The sequence below is a fragment of the Phocoena sinus genome, chromosome 4 (genome assembly GCF_008692025.1).
Source record: "Phocoena sinus isolate mPhoSin1 chromosome 4, mPhoSin1.pri, whole genome shotgun sequence".
NCBI lineage: Eukaryota > Metazoa > Chordata > Mammalia > Artiodactyla > Phocoenidae > Phocoena > Phocoena sinus.
Window position 1 is genome coordinate 49,988,579 of NC_045766.1, and position 22,619 is coordinate 50,011,197.

General features: G+C 39.2%; 1 protein-coding gene across 1 annotated transcript in view; it reads left to right on the top strand.

The window, feature by feature from the left end:
• The window catches only part of FNDC3B (fibronectin type III domain containing 3B), a 358,693-nt gene that overhangs the window by 196,861 nt on the left and 139,213 nt on the right, over nt 1–22,619 (top strand). The window contains 3 exon segments of the mRNA XM_032630063.1: nt 11,196–11,282; nt 11,285–11,441; nt 14,582–14,872. Of these exon segments, the coding sequence (XP_032485954.1) occupies nt 11,196–11,282; nt 11,285–11,441; nt 14,582–14,872 (535 nt within the window).

Genomic DNA, 22,619 nt, shown 5'->3' on the forward strand with positions numbered 1-22,619 from the left:
TGTCTTCTGTGCTGGTCAATGGAGAGGTGCTGGAGGAACAGCAACAGTTATTCCCGTTGATTCCTGCTGTTAATAGCTTTATTAATATCTTTTAAAAAAATTTAACAGTTGATTTACAGTTGGTTTATAATGTTGTGTTAATCTCTGCTGTACAGCAAAGTGATTCAGTTATACATACATATATATATATATATATATATATATATATATATACACATTTTAAAAACATTCTTTTCCATTATGATTTATCTCAGGACATTGAATATAGTTCCCTGTGCTATACAGTAGGACCTTGTTGTTTGTTATTAATATCTTAAAGGCAGCTCAGTTTGGCACAAATTAAGCCATCAGATTGCTACTTACTGTTTATCTTCCAACAAATATTCTGTTCCTTAAAACAGCATTTCCATCTAGTCTAAAATAATTGTTTGGTCCATTTTATTAATTGAAACTCTATGGATGTAACTCTTTTCACTTGTCCAATGTTCTCATGCTCCGTACATATCCTGGGGAGTATTAGATTTGATTTTTGATCTTCAGATGTGGTTCTTTTTGGTATTTAGGTTGGTAATATACAATAAAATATGACAAAAGGCACAGCATTTCTAGTGAGAGTACTTGGGTATGAATCTTGTCACCCATTTAGCTGGCCTTAGGTTAATTACTTAATTGCTCCTGAAGATTCTTAATCCAGAATTTAGGACTATGATGTTGCCTATGTTAGAGGATCTTCTGAGTATTATGCGAGTTATGTGCCGAGCACTTTATACGTTATTAAGTTGCTTAGCTCTCTCTAAATAGGGCCTCTCTGTCCCTCAAACTGGGGGCAACTGCCCCTCAAGCTAGGGTAGCAAAGATGTGGTAATGGAGCTGGCACCAGCTGAGGACCCAACACCAATTCTGTGGTTCATAAGATGTGTCTCAAACCTTGCTGGGCTTCCTTCTTAATGTCCCCTCAGCTATATAGCATTACATACTTTACTGAAGACGTTGGATTAAAAGAGATACCACAGAAGATGTACTTGTTTCCATACTCCTCTCCAGCCTTCAGTGGTTTTAGTTATAAATCACTCGACAGTCACCTGGAAAGAGCCCTGTCTGTTTAGTAAAGTACTGAAAGTTGATTTCATTTATATTTGCCCTAGTTGTGCTCCTTTTTCCAGATTAAAGATTTATGTAAGTGTGAGTGGTTTTTCTGTGTATAAAAGTGTTAGTACATATAAAGCCACCAGAGTGAGGCTTGCCATTTATGAGGGTATCTCCTTATACTGGTCACCTCTTTTTATTTATTTATTTTTTAACATCTTTATTGGAGTATAATTGCTTTACAATGGTGTGTTAGTTTCTGCTTTATAACAAAGTGAATCAGTTATACATATACGTATATCCCCATATCTCCTCCCTCTTGCGTCTCCCTCCCTCCCACCCTCCCTATCCCACCCCTCTAGGTGGTCACAAAGCACAGAGCTGATCTCCCTGTGCTGTGCGGCTGCTTCCCACTAGCTATCTATTTTACATTTGGTAGTGTATATATGTCAATGCCACTCTTTCACTTTGTCCCAGCCTACCCTTCCCCTCCCCATATCCTCAAGTCCATTCTCTAGCATGTCTGTGTCTTTATTCCTGTCTTGCCCCTAGGTTCTTCATGACCATTTTTTGACTTACTTCACTCTGTATGACAGACTCTAGGTCCATCCACCTCACTACAAATAACTCAATTTCGTTTCTTTTTATGGCTGAGTAATATTCCATTGTATATATGTGCCACATCTTCTTTATCCATTCATCCGATGATGGACATTTAGGTTGTTTCCATCTCCTGGCTATTGTAAATAGAGCTGCCATGAACGTTGTGGTACATGACTCTTTTTGAATTATGGTTTTCTCAGGGTATATGCCCAGTAGTGGGATTGTTGGGTCGTATGGTCACCTCTGTACAAGTTTGTCTGTAAGATTCATGCTCTAAAATACTGAAGACAAGTGCCATATCAGTACCTTCAACTTGTGATTCCCCGTTTAGCAACCTCAGATTTGTTATCTGGATCTAACCATTCCCTTGTCACTCTATACCTTAGCCATTGCCTGAAGTTGGCATGTGCATTAAAAATTACGCACCAATGGAAAATTTAAGGTTTCTAGGTATAAATGAGTGTGGGGGTAAAATGTTTGGGGAATTTTTATTCATTCATGAATCGCCTTATTACTTAAATCCTTAAGTTTGGTTACCTGTGAAGCATATGAAATTAGTTGTTTACTTAATCATTGGCAAGAACTGTTTCAGAAAAGTAGCTGGAATTTTCAAGGAACTTTTTCTTTTCTTGATTCAGAGAGGATGTTGATTATCAATCTGCAACTCCTCTGCAGGATAATCCTTTGATATTATATAAAGGGCTTTTAGAAACCCAGAAATGTCACCAATAATTTATTTTTCCATTCTGCTACAAAAATAACCATGCTATGTGGCAAGAGGAGCTGGTCCTAAACCTAGAGGGTTTCTTGTCTCAGACCATTCATGATAATGTTACACTGGAAAGAGCAGATAGTATTTCATCAGTGTTGGGCTGTAACAGATGTGAAGAGAAAGGAGATTGAGAAGTAACATTTGATGTTTTCAGCCACAGTTATGATTATTAAGTTTGAACGGACAGAAAAGTAAGTCGGGAGATTTGAGAAATACATTGAATCCTGCCACGTTTTTAAGTCAAGTAACTTCATCTGTAAAATAGAATCACTACTTGGCTCCTGTAGTTCTTTGGTTGCCCTTTGAATATTCCTTTATCCTAATTTTCTCTTTCTTCTAAGGTACTTGGTGATGGTTGTAGGAGTTTCATCCATCTATAGGAGCAAAAAGGGGATTGGGCTGGAGAAAGTACAGTCCGTATGTTTTAAGTCTCTCCCCTCCGTGAAGAACAAACTTGTACTCTTTCGTATTGTTTACTATATTAGAAAATACAGAGTGAGGAGTCAGTGCAGAAAGGAAAGGTGAGAAATAATGCTTCCTTATTCCTGGTTGGTGAGGATAAAGTAAAATCACTCAACTGCATTTGGATTTGAAGTAGAACTTATATAGGAAATGTGTAAATTTTCTGTGTCTTTCTTATAGTAAAATCATACTTATTTAAAATGAGAGTGTCAGGGATAACAGATCTGGAATTGAGTTTAGATTTTCTGAAACTTTAGAGTATGATGTCTAAACTAAGGTATATACCTGAATTATGGGGTGGGTTGTATTTGATAAAGAATGTGTTAATAACTTTTTCTAGACATCAAATCTAAAAGAGAAAAAAATTTTTTTTTGCTTGCTTTTCCATTCATTTGTTGGTTAGCTAACATATATTGAGAGCCCCCTGTGTACCCGGGTATCTTGAGGGTCTTGGAGTTGGTGGGAGACACAGATCTGTAATCTGCATTACAGGATAGAGATGCTGGTGGAGAGGTGAGCACCAGTCTGGCTGGCAGAAGCCTGGACTGTTTGCCTGCCCGTCCCTCTGTCCATGCAGCTGTTTCATGTTGCCCAGACTTTTCTTCTCCTTGTTCACTGCTCAGTTTTAGCTGAGACTTCTTCCCTTACCAGAATAGCCTGGGAGCCCTCTTTAAGTATGTTGGCCACAGTTAGGAAGTGAGTCTGAGCCTAACTTTCACAAACACATTAGGTCCCAGTTTTCTGTGTGCAGCTGCTCACTCAAGCAGTCCCGATTTGCACGCTACCTGCATGCGCGCGGGGCTCACGTGTGTCCACATGCAGTCTGTTCTGCCCACATCTGGGATCATCACTGGCCATTGGGGCAGCCTGTTAAAATTTTTCTTTTGCCTCCTACCATTGAAGCTCTTTTGATTCTTGTTGTTTGCAGCCAGAAGAAGTAGAAGGAGAGAGTTTTAGGAACTGAGGAGTTTTGTTAAAATTCCTGTGGAGCGTTTCAGTTCAATAAGGAGAAGAACTACCTTCTCTGTCAACACGAGAAAGGATCATCAAAACATAAGTGTTTTTAAGATGTCCATTTTAGTTCTCGGACTCAAAATTGCACCCCACCTCCCTCCCCCGCCAATTCTCCCATAGCTCTCTGACCTTGTGTGTGTTAGCTTAACTTTACTGAGCTTCATTCCTTTTCTGTCTCAAATGGGGGTAACTGTATTTGCCTCCCAGGGTTGTTGGGAAGATTTAGTGAGGTGGTAATAGTAGTAATTGCTAGGTAAGGTTTATCTATTATGTATCAGTTACTGTTCCAGGACCCTAACATGCTGCTGCCTTATTTCAGGTAGAAGATATTAAAGCAGAGCAGCAGGTATTCAGTAAATATTGTTTGTATCTTGAATCCTTTCACATCTCTTAATAACCTATTTCTAACGGTTCATTATTTACATATTTATTTCGCAGCATACCTAACTCCTGTATGATTCTTTACATAATGAAAACTTGGGAGTATAGACCAGAATGAAATCTGGTTCTGCAGTTGAACCAGTTGTACATTTTAATCATGCTGTGCGTTGGTTTTCTCATGTGCAACGGGATGCTAATATCTAGTTCTCCAGTAGTTGAGGAAGTCACATGAGGTAACAGGTGACAAGCAGCTGGCAGGCCACAGGCACTGGCTGTGACTTGCTTTCTCCTCTCCCTCCCTGCTGCTCCCATTAGCTCTCCCTCTTGCTGTTGACCCCAGGCTATCTCATTTTGTTTTAGCAGTTCTCTTGGTCATACTTCTAAAAACACTGGTGTGAGGAAGGCATACATTCTCTCTGTTTAACCTTTTGTGCCTCATTTTCTAGCCTCTCATCCATGTGTATAAGCCACAGGATAGCAGAGGGCACTAGGCACATAGAAGTTCCTCAGTAAATACTTATTGAGTAGAATAAAAGGACGTGATAAAGATTCAAACTAGCTGCTGTTTGCCATCAAGCTTTCTTCCTTACTTAGCTAGAGGAAGGTGGCTGGGTTTTAGTCCAGGAGGATAAATGCATTACTTTTTGAAGAGAGGTTTTTTTGGTTTTTGCGGTGCAGGGGGGGCTGTTTGCTTTGTTTTTGTTTTTGTTTTAAGCGGACAAGAATGGTAGAACTTAAGATAGGAGGCTCTGAGAGGTGGCGTGTTAATTTGCTAAGGCCACCATAACAAAGTGTCATAGACTGGGCGGCTTAAACAACAGAAATTATTTCCTCACAGTTCCTCAGGCTATCAGTTTGGTTTCTTTTAAGGCCTCTTTCATTGGCTTGTTGATGGCCTTCTTCCTTTGCTGTCCTCACATGGTCTTCCCTCTGCCTGTCTGTGTCCTAATTTCCTTTTCTTATATGGATATCAGTCATGTCTGATTAGGACCCACCCATATGACCTCATTTTACCATAATTACTTCATTAAGGGCCCTATCTCCAAATACAGTCACATGCTGAGGTACTGCGGGTTAGGACATAAATATATGAATTGGTGCGGGGCAGGGAGGAGGACACATAATTCAGTCCATAACAGGTGGCAGCCTTGAGGACCTGGCACAGTGATGTTTTCCAAGGATCTGTGCTCTCTGGAGAAGGTGAGTGTTCCGTTGAGTCACAGGGGGAAAAAATCTAGATGAAGAATACTTGGTTTTCATTTCTGAAAAAACAGTACTTTGTTCAGATTTCTGAACAGAACTCACTAGGACTCAAGCTAATTTTTCTCTTTGTTTTTACGCTAGATAAATCTTAATGTTTAGCACCTATTTTTTTCCCACTTTTGAATATCCAGTGCTTAGCTCATAGTATGTATCAGGAAATAGTTGTTGAATTGAGTACAGGTGATTTGTCTGCCTCTGGACATTGTCCCAATTTCACTCACCCCAAAAGGAAATGAATTGTCTTTTCCATGGTCGTTTATGAAGACTAAAGGCACATTTTTATTGTCTCAGGATTTTTAGACTGAACTCTTTCTGATGTCTGAATTCTTCTGCTACAGTAATATATTTCTTTAGGAACCGTATTTTTTAAAGAATGTTATTGCCACCGTTTCCTGAGTTGCTTATTATCTTGTGCGTTATTATCGCTCCTCAGACTTTGGAGGAACATAGGCATAATTTCCTTAGATCAAAACTGCATTTGATAATTAAATATGCTACAGTTTGTGTTATGGAAGAACAATAAACAAAATACTCGGTACAAATTTTTTGATTTTTGTTTCTGATTATTTCAGAATATTTCATTTCATAAAAATATTTTTAGTCATAAGGTAGGCTTTGATTGGCAAGGAGCAGGTTTCCAAAAGTATCCCCTCACACTTGTACATGTAAATAGACTTCTTTCACAAATAGCACAGAATAATTTAAGATAATTACATATGGGACTATCAAACAGTCTTCATATATGCAGGCAGTTTGCGGTTTCAGGAAGCTACTTAGTTCTCTAACTGGAAATCTATTTTTTGGTGAATAGTAATTTATACTTCAGATTTATTAATTTTTGTAATTAGTGGACATATTATTCTTATAAAATATAGTAGTAAAAAAGATAATGTTTCAGCTCTGTATCTCTTTTGTTTTTTTTTTTTTTCCCCTTGACTGGAATTCTTACTTTGTTAGTGCTTTTTGCCCAACTTTTTTTTTTAAGCACTTTAACCAGTCAGAAACTATATGATGAAATGAAAGTAATTTCTCTTCATTGTAACTACCCCTGTTTACAAGCCCAGGGTTGTTCTTCATATTTAGTGAGATCCCTGTTCTTCTTGTACTACCTCAGTCAAGTCTGTATAGGCTGCTTGATCATTGGAAGTTTTACGTTGACTGAAATAATGTAGGTTGTAGGCTTCTAGAAAACAAGTACTTTTGCTTCTGTGCCCTTCCATTGTCTAGCACGGGATTGAAAGAAGACTGTATGAAAGAGGGACATCTGGAATATGCCTTACTTTTTTCTTAATAGCTAGTGGCAGGGCCGAGGGAAAGAAGACACTATAGAATAATGCATGTTTATATGAGATGGTAAGAAAAACCCGTATTTATACTAAAATTATAAAAAATGTGCTACCATATTCATGCTCTGTGTGTTAGACAAAATAGAAGATGCTTGAAATAAACAAATGGGACCTAATCAAACTTATAAGCTTTTGCACAGCAAAGGAAACTATAAACAAAACAAAAAGACAACCTCTGGAAGGGGAGAAAATATTTGTAACTGATGCAACCTACAAGAGCTCAATTTCCAAAATATACACACAGCTCATACAACTCAATAACAATAACAACAACAAAAAACAAACAAAATCCCAATCAAAATATGGGCAGAAGACCTAAATAGACATTCCTCCAAAGAAGACATACAGATGGCCAATAGGCACATGAAAAGATGTTCAACATCACTAATTGTTAGAGAAATGCAAATCAAAACTACAAAGAGGTATCACCTCACACTGGTCGGAATGGCCATCATTAAAAAGTCTGTAAATAACAAAGGCTGGAGAGGGTGTGGAGAAAAGGGAACCCTCCTACACGGTTGCTGGGAATGTAAAGTGGTGCAGCCACTATGGAAAACAGTATGTAGGTTCCTTAAGAAACTAAAAATAGAGTTGCCGTATGATCCAGCAATCTCACTGCTGGACATATATCTGGAGAAAGCTGTAATTCGAAAAGATACACGGACCCCAGTGTTCATAGTAGCACTATATACAGTAGCCAAAACATGGAATCAACCTAAATGTCCATCGACAAATGAATGGATAAAGACGATGTGGTATATATACACAGTGGAATACTAGTCAGCCAAAAAAAAAAAAAAAAAGAATGAAATAATGCCATTTGCAGCAACATGCATGGACCTAGAGATTATCATACTAAGTGAAGTAAGCCAGACAAAAACAAATATCGCATGATATCACTTATATGTGAAATCTGAAGTAGGATACAAATAAACTTACTTACAGAACAGAAACAGACTCAGGCATAGAAAACAAACTTGTGGTTACCAAAGGGGAAAGCGAGGGTGGTGGAGGAGGGATAAATTAGGGTTTGGGGATTAGCAGATACAAACTATTGGGTTGACCAAAAAGTTTGTCTGGTTTTCTTGTAAGCTGGCTCGAGTAGCACTTAGTTGTCTTTAACTTCATTCAAAACAATGTTAGATTGTATTGTGACAGCTGTCATATCAGCGTGCATTAAAAAAAAAAAAATCAAAATTGGTGAATTTTTGCATAGCCATTTTAATATTGAAGATGGAAGAAAAAGCAACATTGTCAGCATATTATGCTTTATTGTTTCAAGAAAGGTAAAGATGCAACTTAAACACAAAAAATTTCTGCAGTGTATGGAGCAGGTACTGCGACTGATCGAACGTGTCAAAAGTGGTTTGTGAAGTTTCGTGCTGGAGATTTCTGGCTGGACGGTGTTCCACTGTTGGGTAGACCAGTTGAAGTTGATAGCGTCCAAATCAAGACATTAATTGAAAACAATCAACGTATACCACATAGGAAATAGCTGACATACTCAAAATATCCAAATCAAGCATTGAAAATCATTTGCATCAGCTTGGCTATGTGAATCGCTTTGATGTTTGGGTTCCACATAAATTAAGTGCAAAAAAACCTTCTTGACCATATCACCTCACGGGATTCTCTACTGAAACATATCGAAAATGTTCTGTTTTTAAAAACATTGTGACAGGCGTGAAAAGTGGATACTATACAATGATGTGGAATGGAAGAGATCGTGGGGCAAGCGAAATGAGCCACCACCAACCAAACCAAAGGCCGGTCTTCATCCAAAGAAGGGGATGTTGTATATATGGTGGGATTGGAAGGGAGTCCTCTATTACGAGGTCCTTCCAGAGAACCAAAGGATTAATTCCAACAAGAACTGCTCCCAAGTAGACCAACTGAAAGCAGCACCTGATGAAAAGCATCTGGAATTAGTCAAGGGAAAATGCAGAATCTTCCATCAGGATAATGCAAAACCGCATGTTTCCTTGATGACCAGGCAAAAACTGTTACAGCTTGGCTGGAAGTTCTGATTCATCCTCTGTATTCACCAGACATTGCACCTTCAGATTTCCACTTATTTCGGTCTTTACAAAATTCTCTTAATGGAAAAAATTTCAGTTCCCTGGAAGACTGTACAAGGCAACCTGGAAAAGTTCTTTGGTCAAAAAAAAATAGAAAGTTTTGGGAAGATGGAATTATGAAGTTGCCTGAAAAATGGCAGAAGGTAGTGGAACAAAACAGTGAATACGTTGTTCAATAAAGTTCTTGGTGTGAAAATGAAAAATGTCTTTTATTTTTACTTAAAACTAAAGGAACTTTTTGGCCAACCCAATGCTATATATAAAATAGATAACAGCAAGGTCCTACTGTATAGAACTGGGAACTATATTCAGTATCCTGAAATAAACTATAATGGAAAAGAATACATATATATGCATATGTATAACTGAATCACTGCTGTACAACAGAAACTAACACAATATTGCAAAATCAACTATAATTCAATAAAGAAAAAAACAGAAGATGCTTTGATGGTAATTATTAGTGTATACATTAGAATTTCTAGTGTCATGGTTTAAGCACCATTTCACATATACCTGTAACTTAGCAGCCTAAATGAGGCTAATGTGATTAACTTGCCAAGGCCAGGAAGGGGTTACATTTAATAAAGAATATGTAAAAAGCTACATCCTGAGCTTTAGTAGGGAGTATGACTCAGAATCTTAATTTTAAGGAGTTACTATTGCTTTATTAATAAACTATTAACATAGTAGTTAATTCTGAAGCTATTATATTAATAGGTTCATTAATAAACAAAGATTTTTTTTTTCTTAACATAAGGATTAATGGCTCTTGGGCTTCCCTGGTGGCGCAGTGGTTGAGAGTCCACCTGCCAATGCAGGGGATGCGGGTTCGTGCCCCAGTCCAGGAAGATCCCACATGCTGCGGAGCTGCTGGACCCGTGAGCCATGGCCGCTGAGCCTGCGCGTCCGGAGCCTGTGCTCCACAATGGGAGAGGCCACGACAGTGAGAGGCCCGCGTACAGCAAAAAAAAAAAAAAAAAGATTAATGGCTATTAATTAAAATTAAACGTATGTTGTTCACTGAAGTACAGACTAATGTTGATAAACTTGCCATTTTGTCTCAAGCAGTATTTTAGGAAACAAAGCTTACTATTATTTTTTTTATTAGAATGCTTTAGACATGATTAAGTCATTTTATTTTGACCTATAATCAGCCTCCTGAGATGTAATGAGAAGTCTATTTCAATACACAAGTTTAATTTTCAGGGTTTTTTTTTTTTTTTTTTTTAAAGACAAAATTTCCTATCAGTGTATGTACCTGATTGTCTTAAGCTAGATTAGGCCATCTGGTCTCTTTGGAAGCCTTGTTCTGGCTTCTAGGTTTATTCTTGTGGCGTCATTGTCCCTTTTTTTGCAGGGCCCTAATGCAGGGGCCATGCTCTCACCTGTCCCAGCCCTACCAGTTCTTTGAGGTCCCTGAAGCCTGCTCTGATTCTGCCATTTCATGCTCTTGTTCTCTGTACCCCAGGCTTTACCTTTGGATTATGGTTTCTGTTGTATTTTTTCTTATCTTGTGTCTCAACAAAATTGTTTGCTCCTAGAGCAGGTAGCATGCAGTTGGCCACAGAGGCAATAAATATTGGCTTTGTACTGCCTTATGTTACCTTCCTTGGTTGAATTTTTCAAAAATCATTTGAAGAAAGTATAGATAGAATGTTGATGGGCTCACTCTGCGCACAGGAGGTCCCCGGTCACAATGTCTCCTTCACAACCGCTCGGTACAATCGTCAGGACATCTGGGAGCAAAGGTTGTCCTCGGTTTGGGATTGCTCAAGTGTTTGAAGGGTTGGGATCCCTCATTTCATCCACAACCTTGGTTCCAGATTAAATGACCTTTAGGTATTATTATGGGTTCTGAAGTTAATGTTACCTTGGTTTCCTGAAGCCCCAGTGTCATGGAACTGTGCTTGCTAAAGCAGGAATGGGGTTGGGTGTTATGGGGTAGACGTGGAAGCTCAGCCCTCTAAGGCATATTTACGTGGCCCAAAAGTCTCTTTCTGGAAAACCACCAGCTAAAATCATTTAACTAGTTGAATTAGAGAATAAGAATTCAACATGCACTAATTTTTTTTTTTTTCCCTATGGAGGAGAGAAGATTAAAGTTAAGGAGGAAGTAATTAAATATCGTATACATTCACAGGATATTACTAATAATGCATACTGCATTCTTTCTGCTGTTTTCTTTAGGTGATTGAAGACAATACTGGAGTCCGCCGGGTGGTGGTCACACCCCAGTCTCCTGAGTGCTACCCCCCAAGCTACCCCTCGGCCATGTTCTCCCAACCCATCACCTACCCCCCTACCTGACTCACCACCCGCATTTTATTCATAACTCACACACAGCTTACTACCCACCTGTTACTGGACCTGGAGATATGCCGCCTCAGTTTTTTCCTCAGCATCATCTTCCCCCTACAATATATGGTGAACAAGGTGAGTAGATTGCTGGCATCGGGAGCTGTTGGAACTGGTTACAACATTTAAGTAGCTTGACAGAGCCAGTGAGCAGCTTTGTTTCCTCTGTAATAAACATGGTAGAAGAGGTTCTATCTGTTGTATAAAGCTCATGGTAAATTCCTAACTTTCTTTGTCTTGAATTGTGTCTTGCAACTCTTTCTTTCTTTATATGTTTTCAAATTCTGCCCTCATCCCACGCCACAGAGAGCAGGTAGTGGGAGAGCCACTTCTTATTTCAGAAAAGAGGCAGTAACCTATCATATGTTCCCATGTCCTGATAACATATTTTATGTGAGCATGGCCCAGGACAGAACTTGCAGCACATTATTTCTTAGGCATCCATATGGTCTAGCAGTAGAAGGGAATTTACAAAGGGTTTTGTGCCCCTTTTCCAGTGATAGAAGACTGCCGAGGTCTTCGTAAACTTTTGGTTTCTTGGATGCTCTGTTGCAATCTTGGCGAACTCCAAATCCCCTGACTGTTGGTGTGGTCTTCCTGAACGCTGTTTTTTAGTTTAAGAATAGCCATTAGTGCAGCCACAGTTTCACTGGTTGTTAGGCAAATATTTACCTTGAAATGAAAAAGAGTCTCAGAGATACCGACATTATTTCTTTTTAGTTTTGGTCTTGGTGTTGGTTTAGTCTAAAGCCCTTCTCTATCAAAATGGATACTAAGAAACCAGATAAGTGAGGATAAAATTAGACTTCAACCTCTAGGACTTTGCAAAGGGATTTTCTTCTGTGTCTGACTGTGAATTGAAGTGTTTTATTGTTTCAAACACTTATTACATTGGTTTACAGATAAATTGTATGAGAAATGCCTGTTAGTTTTGGAGGAAGTTATCACCTTACCTTCTCTCATCCACTTTATGTATATATATGTGTGTATATATATATATATATATATATATATATATATATATATATTTCCCCCTGTATGTTTATATCACATTGGAATATTTTCTTATTAACAAAGAAAAATTTGAGATGGGTATTTTAAGTGAAATACCCTGTGTCCTGTTGTAACTTAGGGATAGAATTTGATTTTTTGTAGTTGTAGTAGTTAGAAAGAAATTTAATATAATTCAAAAGAATCAGGTGCTATTATAATGGGGTATGGAGAGATGATAGCAAAAGGCGAATCAATACTTTAATTGCATGGAGGCATCAATAGCTTCCTATTGCTAAAGGCTTTTTGCCTAGTAGCATAACACTCCAAAACATCAGACTGGGCATGTTCCATGAAAACATTTTGATAAAAACTGAAAAAATTCAGTTAATTAAGTATAGTTTTTAAAAAAGTATTCAGTACTCTGACACAGTACACATTAAGTATTTGAGTATTTGTCAGAGTTTTCTGGTTGGGTCTGAGCTTAATGACAGTGTGAAAAGCCTTGGCTACTGACTCATTGCTTGATGAAGAGTGTCTGACCTGCCTTATTTCAGCAGTCTTTTAGTAGGATGCCACATAGTTACTGTTTTGTGAATGGTGTCCTCTGCAATTTTATACAACAGTATGATTTAAGTCATCGTTAGAATTAAGCAAAAAGAGAAATTATATTGTCTTCATTGAATAGGGTATTTTGGTTTAATTTCATTAAAATAACATAGAGCAATAATGTAAAATAAAAGTGCCTTCATTGATTCCAAATTAAAGAAAGCGGAAAACAAAAATCCTTTGCTTTATAAATAAAAAGCCTTTTATATATTGTCTTACCTTAGTTCTCAGTGTGCATACACCTAAAAGCAATTTAAACATTTAATTTCCCAAACCATGTGAGTTTAAAAGTTCTTGATGTTTTAAAATATTATTCTATCAGTACCCATGGTGAATATTTTAAGTCTCAAGTGTAATGCGTTGTGATATTTAAAGCCTTTTTACCATTCTTTTTGTATATGTTTAGACATAATTTATTTGGGCATGCACTTTTTGAATAGGATTGTGTTTCTCTAGTGCAGATTGGTTATCTTGTAAAGATGTGCTTTTTAAAGGTCTTCCTCAAGCTATGTGAACAGAAAGAAAATGAAAAGTGGAGCTTTACCATTGAACAATTGAAACATTAGTCATTAAGTTATATAGGGTGACCATACATTCCTGGTGTGCCTAGGACAGTGCTGGTTTAGGTCTCGTGTCAAGAGAAATAATTAGAAATGCTCCCTAATCATGCTCAGAAATACTCAGATTTGAATGGTCACTCTGTGCGCGTGGGGCCTTTTTTTCTTATAAACGTGGAAGGACGCAGTGTCTGTGTTATACATTACCATTTTTATTAATGTCTAAATAGAATTTTTAATTGCTTAAAAAATTTAAATTTAAAATAAATGTTTTCCCTTAAGATGGTGAGATTATTTTGCAGGCTCCCATTTTCTTTTGAGCCATGTAAAAATATGGATAGTGAAGCCAGGTGACATTCTACTAGTCAGTTTGTCTTACCTCCTGATTACCCCAAAATACTAGTTTATGACCGTAGATTATTATGCTTGGCACCAGGTTCCAGAGATGGCTTATATTTATCACTACAAGATCTCCTTGAACATTTCCCCTGATTCTGTGAGCTTTGATTATTTTTAATGGAAATTTCTCATCTTTTCATTTTAGTAGGTTTTGTTCAAATGTTGGCTCTTCTAGGTGGCACAAATAACTCCTTATATTCTAGTTGCTATATACTTTCTGATAGAAATGCTATTCTGTCTGTAAGGATAAGCATACTTTCAAGTATCTTGATTCTAAGAACACATTACTTAAGGGGGTATTTTATTTGTTAATTCTAACTTTTTTTGTATGTTGCAACTACTAAAAATAACAGGCAAAATCAAGCTTAGTTATCTATTCAACTAAAATATGAACTCCTGGTGGACAGTAACCCTTCTTCAGTATTTCCCATAATTTCTGGAACATTTCTGAACATACAGTATAGTTTTTTAATGATTAATTATTCCTTTATTGGTTAGAAATGAATGGGAATATTTTAAACATGTGTAATCTGCCTATCGCTTTTATACTGTATTTAGTAATATGTTAAACTTCTTCCTTCAGGCATCAGGTCATTTGACCCTGTAATAATTTGTTATTGGAAACGTAGACTGAGCTTGCATTTGTCATAATCATCATTTTAGAAATTATACCACTCTATGGAATGTCGAGTTATATCACCCGAGAAGACCAGTACAGCAAGCCTCCGCACAAAAAGCTGAAAGACCGCCAGATTGACCGCCAGAATCGCCTCAACAGCCCTCCTTCTTCGATCTACAAGAGCAACTGCACAACCGTGTACAACGGCTACGGGAAGGGCCACAGTGGTGGTGGCGGCGGCGGAGGCGGGGGAGGAGGCAGCGGTGGGCCGGGCGTTAAGAAAACAGAGCGGCGAGCAAGAAGCAGTCCGAAGTCAAGTGACGCAGACTTGCAAGGTAATGTTCAAAGACGTTTGCCGTGAAAGAGTGAGACGCCGAGTTTTCTGTCAGGGCGTTGCATGGCAGCTGGTCTTTCTGCTAGGAGCGATAGGGTAGACCTTCTCTTATCTTTTGCTTAGCAAGGACAGGATGTTTTGTCATCTCTTTTCTATTACTACTTCATGACAGAAGTGTTCCTTCTTCGATCACACGTGCTGTGTCACGTTCTACTTAATCTCAGTAACAAGTACCTGACAGTGTTTTCACGTTAGCTTACTTCCGTTGTTTCATTCTAAGTAGACAAATGTGGAAGAGATCCTAAGTAAAACAGGTAAACTTTCTAAGGAGTGTAGGGCTAGTTTAAATCTCAAAATAATTATACCTTATAAAACCAGATGTAATTACTTCCATACTGTAGTGAAATTTATCATCGTGTAAGGGAATATATTTCTGTCTCCCTCATCAGTTATTGTTTTCAATGCCACCTTTGGCACCCTGAATGAAGTATTCATAGACCAAGGATGAGAGGGAAGAATTAGGGGCACCACATATAAATAGAGAGACATCAGTTCAAAAGGGCATTTGTTTCTTTGTAGATTAGTCTTGTGGCTGTAGATCAATAAATATGGGAAGAAGGTGCGCGTGCTTTAAATGAAGCTTTTAGGTAAGACTTAGACACAACCTGTTCTTATGCCACAGGAGTTAAAAACAGAAGCTTTTTATATAGGCATATGTAGAAGGCTGACTTAAGGGAAGCAAAAGGAGAACATTTTGATAAGCTAGGTGAGATAACAGATAGAAATAAAGACATGTGAAAGACAAGGTAAGAACGGATTATAACACTATTAAATACACTCCTTCCTTATCGGACCTCATCCAGGTAGAAACCGGCATTGTGTATGTGAGAATGTGTTTGTGAATGAAAAAGACAGAATTAGTGTATGGTTGATTGTGTAGGGAAGACTGGCCTCCGTCAGGGCAGAGGAAAATTAGGTAAAACCAGACACTGGCATCAACATTTCCTCCCGTGTTGTTCATATGAGTGAACTGTAGCACGAAAAAGAGCAATAGTAAGATACAGTGAAAAGTGAGCAGTAATTTCTCTGTGAGATATATTATAGGTGCTTTTAATTTTGTTTATTCTTTTCTGTATTTTCCAACTTTTATTTAATTACCATGCATTATTATTATAATTATTAAACAAAACATAAACAAGTATATAAGAGTGACCCAAGATTTAAGAGGCTTTCGAACAGCTCCTAGTGGAAAGTGCTGTGTCTGCTGTATAAAATGATTTTTAGTCAAATAATACTATAATTTCTAAGTTTGAAATTCAGTTATTAGCAAGTTATAATTTTCAATCATGGGCATTTAAGAGAGAATTCACACACAAAAAAATTAGAAATAGGTTTTCCTAAGGAGAATTTTAGTCTACAGAAAAGAGAAAAAGAATGTATAAGCTGTTTTCAGAGAGCTTATGAAGTTTGAACTACCTTGATTACTTGATTAATTCTTTAATACTTTTTGTTCTGACTTGCATCAAAAAAGATTTAAGGCAGATGAAATAGATAAATATAATAGAGGCAGATAAAACAAATTTGAGTAAGATCTAAGAGGCAGAGAGACAATAAGAGAAGGGAAATAAGATGAAGCAGAGTTAAAGTTAGCATACAAAATTAGTGAAGTTATGAATTACCTGGCAAAAGTAAACCTTCCTTATATATGCAATTATTTCCTTTTACATATACCTAAATGTGTAAGCTGCCCTATATTTTAATATTCTCTCATAGCTGTAAGAGAGGAAATGGATTTGCATTGAAATCAACGCTGAAATGTTTGCTAATGTACATATGTTTACAAGCCTTTTGGCATTTTACATTATGACAGAGTATGATTATTTTGAGCACCTCAAGCTCTTTGTTGTTGTGTAGAAAACATGTTATTGTGTTGGTAACAGTGAGATCTTTTTCACTATGGGCTTCTGGGAGTGTGTGTTTCACAATGAAAAGAGTTAGAAAATATTTTTATCTCACCTTCAGTTCAAACTTGGTGTATTGTTCCTTTTCTCATCACAGTATTTGCCTACTCAAGATCACTCCAAGTGCTACTCTCCACATGGTTTAGCCATGAAATATATAGAGTCAGATGGAGTATTATTTTATGTACTCTAGTGCATTCCAGTAAGGATCTGAAGGGGTTTACATATTGGATAAAAAAATAACTATTTGCTGACATGAATTGAAAACTTACGTCCTGACAAAAAAATACACACGGGTGTTTGGAGCAGCTTTATTCATAATTGCCAAAACTTGGAAGCAACCAAGATGTCCTTCAGTAAGTAAATGGATAAATAAACTGGTTCGTGCACACATGGAGTATTACTCAGCACTAAAAAGAAATGAGCTATCTAGCTGTAAAAGACATGGAGCCACCTTAAATACATGTTACTACGTGAAACAAGCCAGTCTGAAAAGGCTACATACTGTATGATTCCAACTATCCAATAGGAAAAGGCAAAACTATGGAGGCAGTGAAAAGATTCATAGATGTCAGGGGTTCAGGGAGTGAGGAGTGAACAGGCAGAGCACAGACGATTTTTCGGGCAGTGAAACTACTCTGTCTGATACTGTAATGGTGGGTACATATCACATACATTGGTCAAAACCCATACAGTGTACAACACCAAGAGTTACATACACCCTAACGTAAACTATGGACTTGGTAATGGTGGCGTGTCAGTGTAGGTTCATCAACTGTAACAAATGTACTGCTCTGGCGTGGACATGATAGGTGGGGCAGGCTCCGTGCATGTGGTGGGTGGGGTGTATAAGGGCCTTCTTTGCATCTGATCAGTTTTGCTCTGCAATTAAAACTGCTCTGAGGGCTTCCCTGGTGGCGCAGTGGTTGGGAGTCCGCCTGCCGATGCAGGGGACGCGGGTTCGTGCCCCGGTCCGGGAGGATCCCATATGCCGCGGAGCGGCTGGGCCCGTGAGCCATGGCCGCTGGGCCTGCGCGTCCGGAGCCTGTGCTCCACAACGGGAGAGGCCACAGCAGTGAGAGGCCCGCGTAACGCTAAAAAAGAAAAAAAAAAAAAAAAAAAAAAAAAAAAAAAACTGCTCTGAAAAGTAATCTATAAAAAAACAAATATCTGAGGAAACTGAGGACAAATAAGACGAAGACACGAGTAAGGTTGTACAGAAAGAATCCCGAAGGGTTGTTTGATGTAGGCCATCTGTTTGGCTTTGAGCCTCCAGGTTGTCCGAAGCAAAGAGGAAAACCTGAATCAGGTGGAATAGGTGAACAAAAGCACCTCTTGTTCCTGGAGTCCATAATGTTGTTCATAGTGGTTCAGCCCTGTCTGGCTCAGAATGTGATTGTTGGCTGAAAGGATCCCAGAAGGCTTCTTCTGCCTTCTCATACGTAAATGGCAACATTCTCCCAGGGTATCTTTTTGCTTGAATGTACTGCAACTGACTCCTGTACCCAGGAAGTAAGTTTCTCAAATAATTCTTAAGTTTTCAGTGCCATCTGATTAATACGAAGCTACAGTTAATTCTAGTATGTTGATCTGTTTACATTCATGTGTAGTTAGCACAAGATTAGGGTTTATACTTAACCATGACGTACAGGTTGTGGTATTTTTCTACATTCTACTTAAGATGCCCACGTTTGCCAGAGGAGGCCAGCTTTTAGTCTCAGAATTCCCTAGTTTTTGAGGGAATCTACTTGAATTACTTACCGCCTTTTTACCACTTAGAAAATACAAATGTAAAAGGAAAAGGGCAAACTTCAAATTTGTACCTGGTCCTGTGATAAGCAAACAAATTATGTTAATCTAAACAAATAAATATATTAAAAAGGTGGAGATTGCTTAATTACTCTCTGGAATCTTGGTTCTCTTGTTTGTACTTCAGAAACACTGGTGGAACTTCCAAAAAATGCAGACCCCTAACCCTCATTGCAGACCTGCTAAACCAGAATCTCTTCACCTGATCTGGCTTCATGTTTTTTTATTAAACTTCCACTGAGAATGATGGCCAGCAAGATAGAGAACTACTGTTCTGATATCAAGGATGGTTATGGAAGGTGTGGTTTGCTAATTTGTATATGATGTGAGGTAGGAACTTTAGCTCACCACTTTCTCCCCACCTCCTAGGACTGTGTGTGGCACATAGTATGTACTTAGTAAATATTTGTGGAATGAACCCTGTGTTCTTAACTGCCCTGTTCTCTAAAACAAGCCATCTGCTCTGCAGCCAACCCCTCCTTTCATTTACTGCTGGTACCTTTAGGAAAACAGCTTAGGCAGGACAAAGTCTACAGTACCATCAGGGAAATGTACGATTCCAGTTTTCTTGTACACCTTGGAGTTGATGGTGTGATGTGGGCAGAGAACAGTTGGGGCTTTGGTATCAGACACACTTGGCTTAGAATCGGGTTTTGTCACTTGCTGACTATTTGCTTTTAGTATTCCCTGAATCTCTGTATCCTCATCAGTAAAATGGGTATTTTAATTCCCAATATTAAATATTAAAAGTAGTCTATCTCGGTTCTTAACACCTCAGTATAATGGTCACCCTTGTTACTTGAATATTCTTATCGTCTCCCCCCTGTAATCTTAGGGTCAGCTCTCATCAAGATATATGCCCTTCTCAAAACAAGTATCTCTATGTGCCCCTGCGCCCCCTTCTCCCCCTCCCGCCATCCGATGCCGTCTCTCTTGCCTTCATGCCCTCGCCCTGCAACTCCTTCCCCTGTAAGCCAGAAGTGGCTTCCTTCTGCTTATACCCCTCTTCATTTTGAAAGCTCAATCCTGTACTCCTGGACCTCTACCTCTGAAAGTTGCATCCAGGCTCTCTGAGAGAGATTGCTACTGGGGTAAAAATGTGCTGCCTTCCCAGAGGTGCCAGATTTCACACATCTTCTCATCACCCCATCAGGGACACTTAAAGTTCCGAGTGAGCGAGAACTCTGGATACCCTCTTGGGGCATCCTTTCTTTGGCATCTCCTCATACATTTTTTAGAAACCTGAGTTAGGATTCCCTATGCTTAGTCTGAGAAGGACCACCCTATGTTTTAGGAAATGGGATTATCCATCTTCCTCTCCATCCCATCCTCTGATTACGGCCGCAGCTACATCAGATCTGAACGTTCCCCTCCCTAAGGAACCTCCATGGTGGTCCCCATTGTCCAGAGAATAAAGTCTAAGCTGCTTGATGCTCACCTTCCCAAGTACTTTAGATTTCCCCACCAGCTGCCCAGAGTTTTGCCCTATTTCAAGAATATGCCTCATCTTCTCTTCTTGGCTTTTCCTTCCAGTCCCTGTGCCTAGCACACTCCAACTCAGTCCTCAAGAGCCAGCTCAAATATCATCTCTTTCTGTGGAGCCTGTCTGTCTCCCCAAGGCATAGTAATGGCAGATTGATTAGGGGAAAATATTGCAAGAAAATTTCCCTTCTCTTTCTTTTCCTTAACCTTCATTTGATTTTAGTTCAGTGGCAGAGCACCATGTCCATAGTTGTTCAAGGACAGGGTGACAGAATTTGTCCTTGTGTGCAGAATGTTGTACAAGAAGAGCTTGGCCTTGAGCCTCTTCTGTGGCCCAAACCAAGTTAAGGTTGTCATGTTCCTTTTATCACAGAGGCTACAGAAGTTTCTGTTGCTCTTCATTGAGTGAGAGGGAAGTTTCATCCTTCCATTTTATCCTTGGTAAAAACCGAAACATATGATATCAAGGAAGTTATTCAGAGGATACAGTTTTGTAACTGAAATCTCCTAGTTTTCAGCCAGCGCTGTAGTCCCTGTGTCATATTGATATATCCTCAGAAAGGAGAGTTAGGTTATCTGCTGGTACTGTTTTAGAAATGATTATGTGAAGCCAGAGTGAAAAACGAAAACTTTGGTGAGGATCCACTGTCTGATAATATGAAAAGACTTAAGTAAGCAACCCCATTAATAATGGGGGGGGTTGTTTGGGTAGGGGAAGGGGAGAAAGAAAGAACATCAAGAGTGTTTATAAGTCACAATCTCCAAACACCTTGTGTGTGTGTGTGTGTGTGTGTGTGTGTGTGTGAGAAAGTATTTTGTGCGTGCAGTTGATACTGCTGACCTTTACCTCATCCCTGGGTTTATCTTTTTCAGTCATTACTTGAACATTTTAAAACCTTAATGGATTTGTAAGATAACAGTTGTTTGTGTTTTAGATTACGTGATACATAACAAGTCATTTCACTAGGCTTCAGTTTCCCTTTCAGTAAAATGAACAGGTGAGTTAAAGTCAGTGATTTTCAGGGCTTCCCTGGTGGCGCAGTGGTTGAGAGTCCGCCTGCCGATGGCAGGGGACACGGGTTCATGCCCCGGTCCGGGAAGATCCCACATGCCGCAGAGTGGCTGGGCCCATGAGCCATGGCCGCTGAGCCTGCGCGTCCAGAGCCCGTGCTCTGCAACGGGAGAGGCCACAGCAGTGAGAGGCCTGCGTACCGTAAAACAAACAAACAAACAAAAATCTCATGTGGATCCGCAATGAAATACAGAATCCTTCCTCCCCCCCACCATCTCTCTCTCTCTCTTTCTCTCTCTCTCACAACACACACACACGTTGTAACAGCAGATAGAGTTGGTGCTGCTGTGCTTGGGGCGGGAGATATGGGCACTTGTCATCCGCAGAGCTTTCCTCACCCACACTTGGACTCTGGCTGTTCAGTCCCAGGCCACAGCTTCATCGCCATCTAGGAGCTTGTAAGACACGTGCCCTCCTGGCCTGCCCAGACCTGCTGGATTACACTTGGTGGAGGTGGGGCCCAGCAACCTGTGTTTTGTTGAGCTCTCCAGATGGTAATCAGCCACAGTAACATTTGAAAACCACTGGCCCCGTGAATGCCAAGCAATTTTGAAGGAAGATTTTTAAATGAGGGGTATGGGAGGCGTTCAGTTAAAACACTCATTTTAAGTTGAAGCTTATTCCTTTTGTAGTACCTGTATAATGATAAGCATATACGGGAGGTGGAGAGAGTCCCTTTTATGTTGCTAACGTTTAAGTAGTAGTTTACGTGAAGACCTCTAGAACTTACAGTGCCATGTGGGAAAACATTGGGACAAAATGGTAAGACTTCCAAATATAGAAGAAGATGAAGATACAGCATGCTTTTGGCATTTGACCTTTGGAATTGTTGACAATCCAGAGATTCAGTTACACTGTTGATAACATTCCATCACATAGAATGATAGTTTCTGATTGTAACATTGAAAGCCGGTGACAAAAGCATTATTCTTGTGCTTTTCTCCTTCTGACCCCCAGTAGTAGTATTCCTTATTACCAGGTTTTTGTGTTCTGATTTCTTCTCAGATGGCCCTCCCTGACATTTTTCTCTTTCTACATTTTGCTATTACTGGTCAGAAACCAGAATCTGACCCCTGTATGTATGTACTGAAATTAGCATGAAAGTTTATTCATTCTGCAGATAAGAATTGCTGTAGTGAGGGTGAGGACGGCCTTTTCCTCCCGAGGTCTGAGATTGTGGGCAGTTGCCGGTTCTTGGAGACTGTCTCTTGCTGGGTGGCTTGGCTCTGGGAGGGGCGGCTGCATCCATCTGTGCAGGGCTGACAGTCGTTTCCTTTGTTTGGAAGGACAAGCCTAATGTTAATAAGGTCTGGAATGTGACGAGTCAAGGCAGATTTTCTTTTGGAGTCTCTTTTGGTCCTGGCTCCCTATAAGAGAGAACACTGGTGCTGTTCTGTTTAAGATAAGGTGTTTAGTGGGGCTTT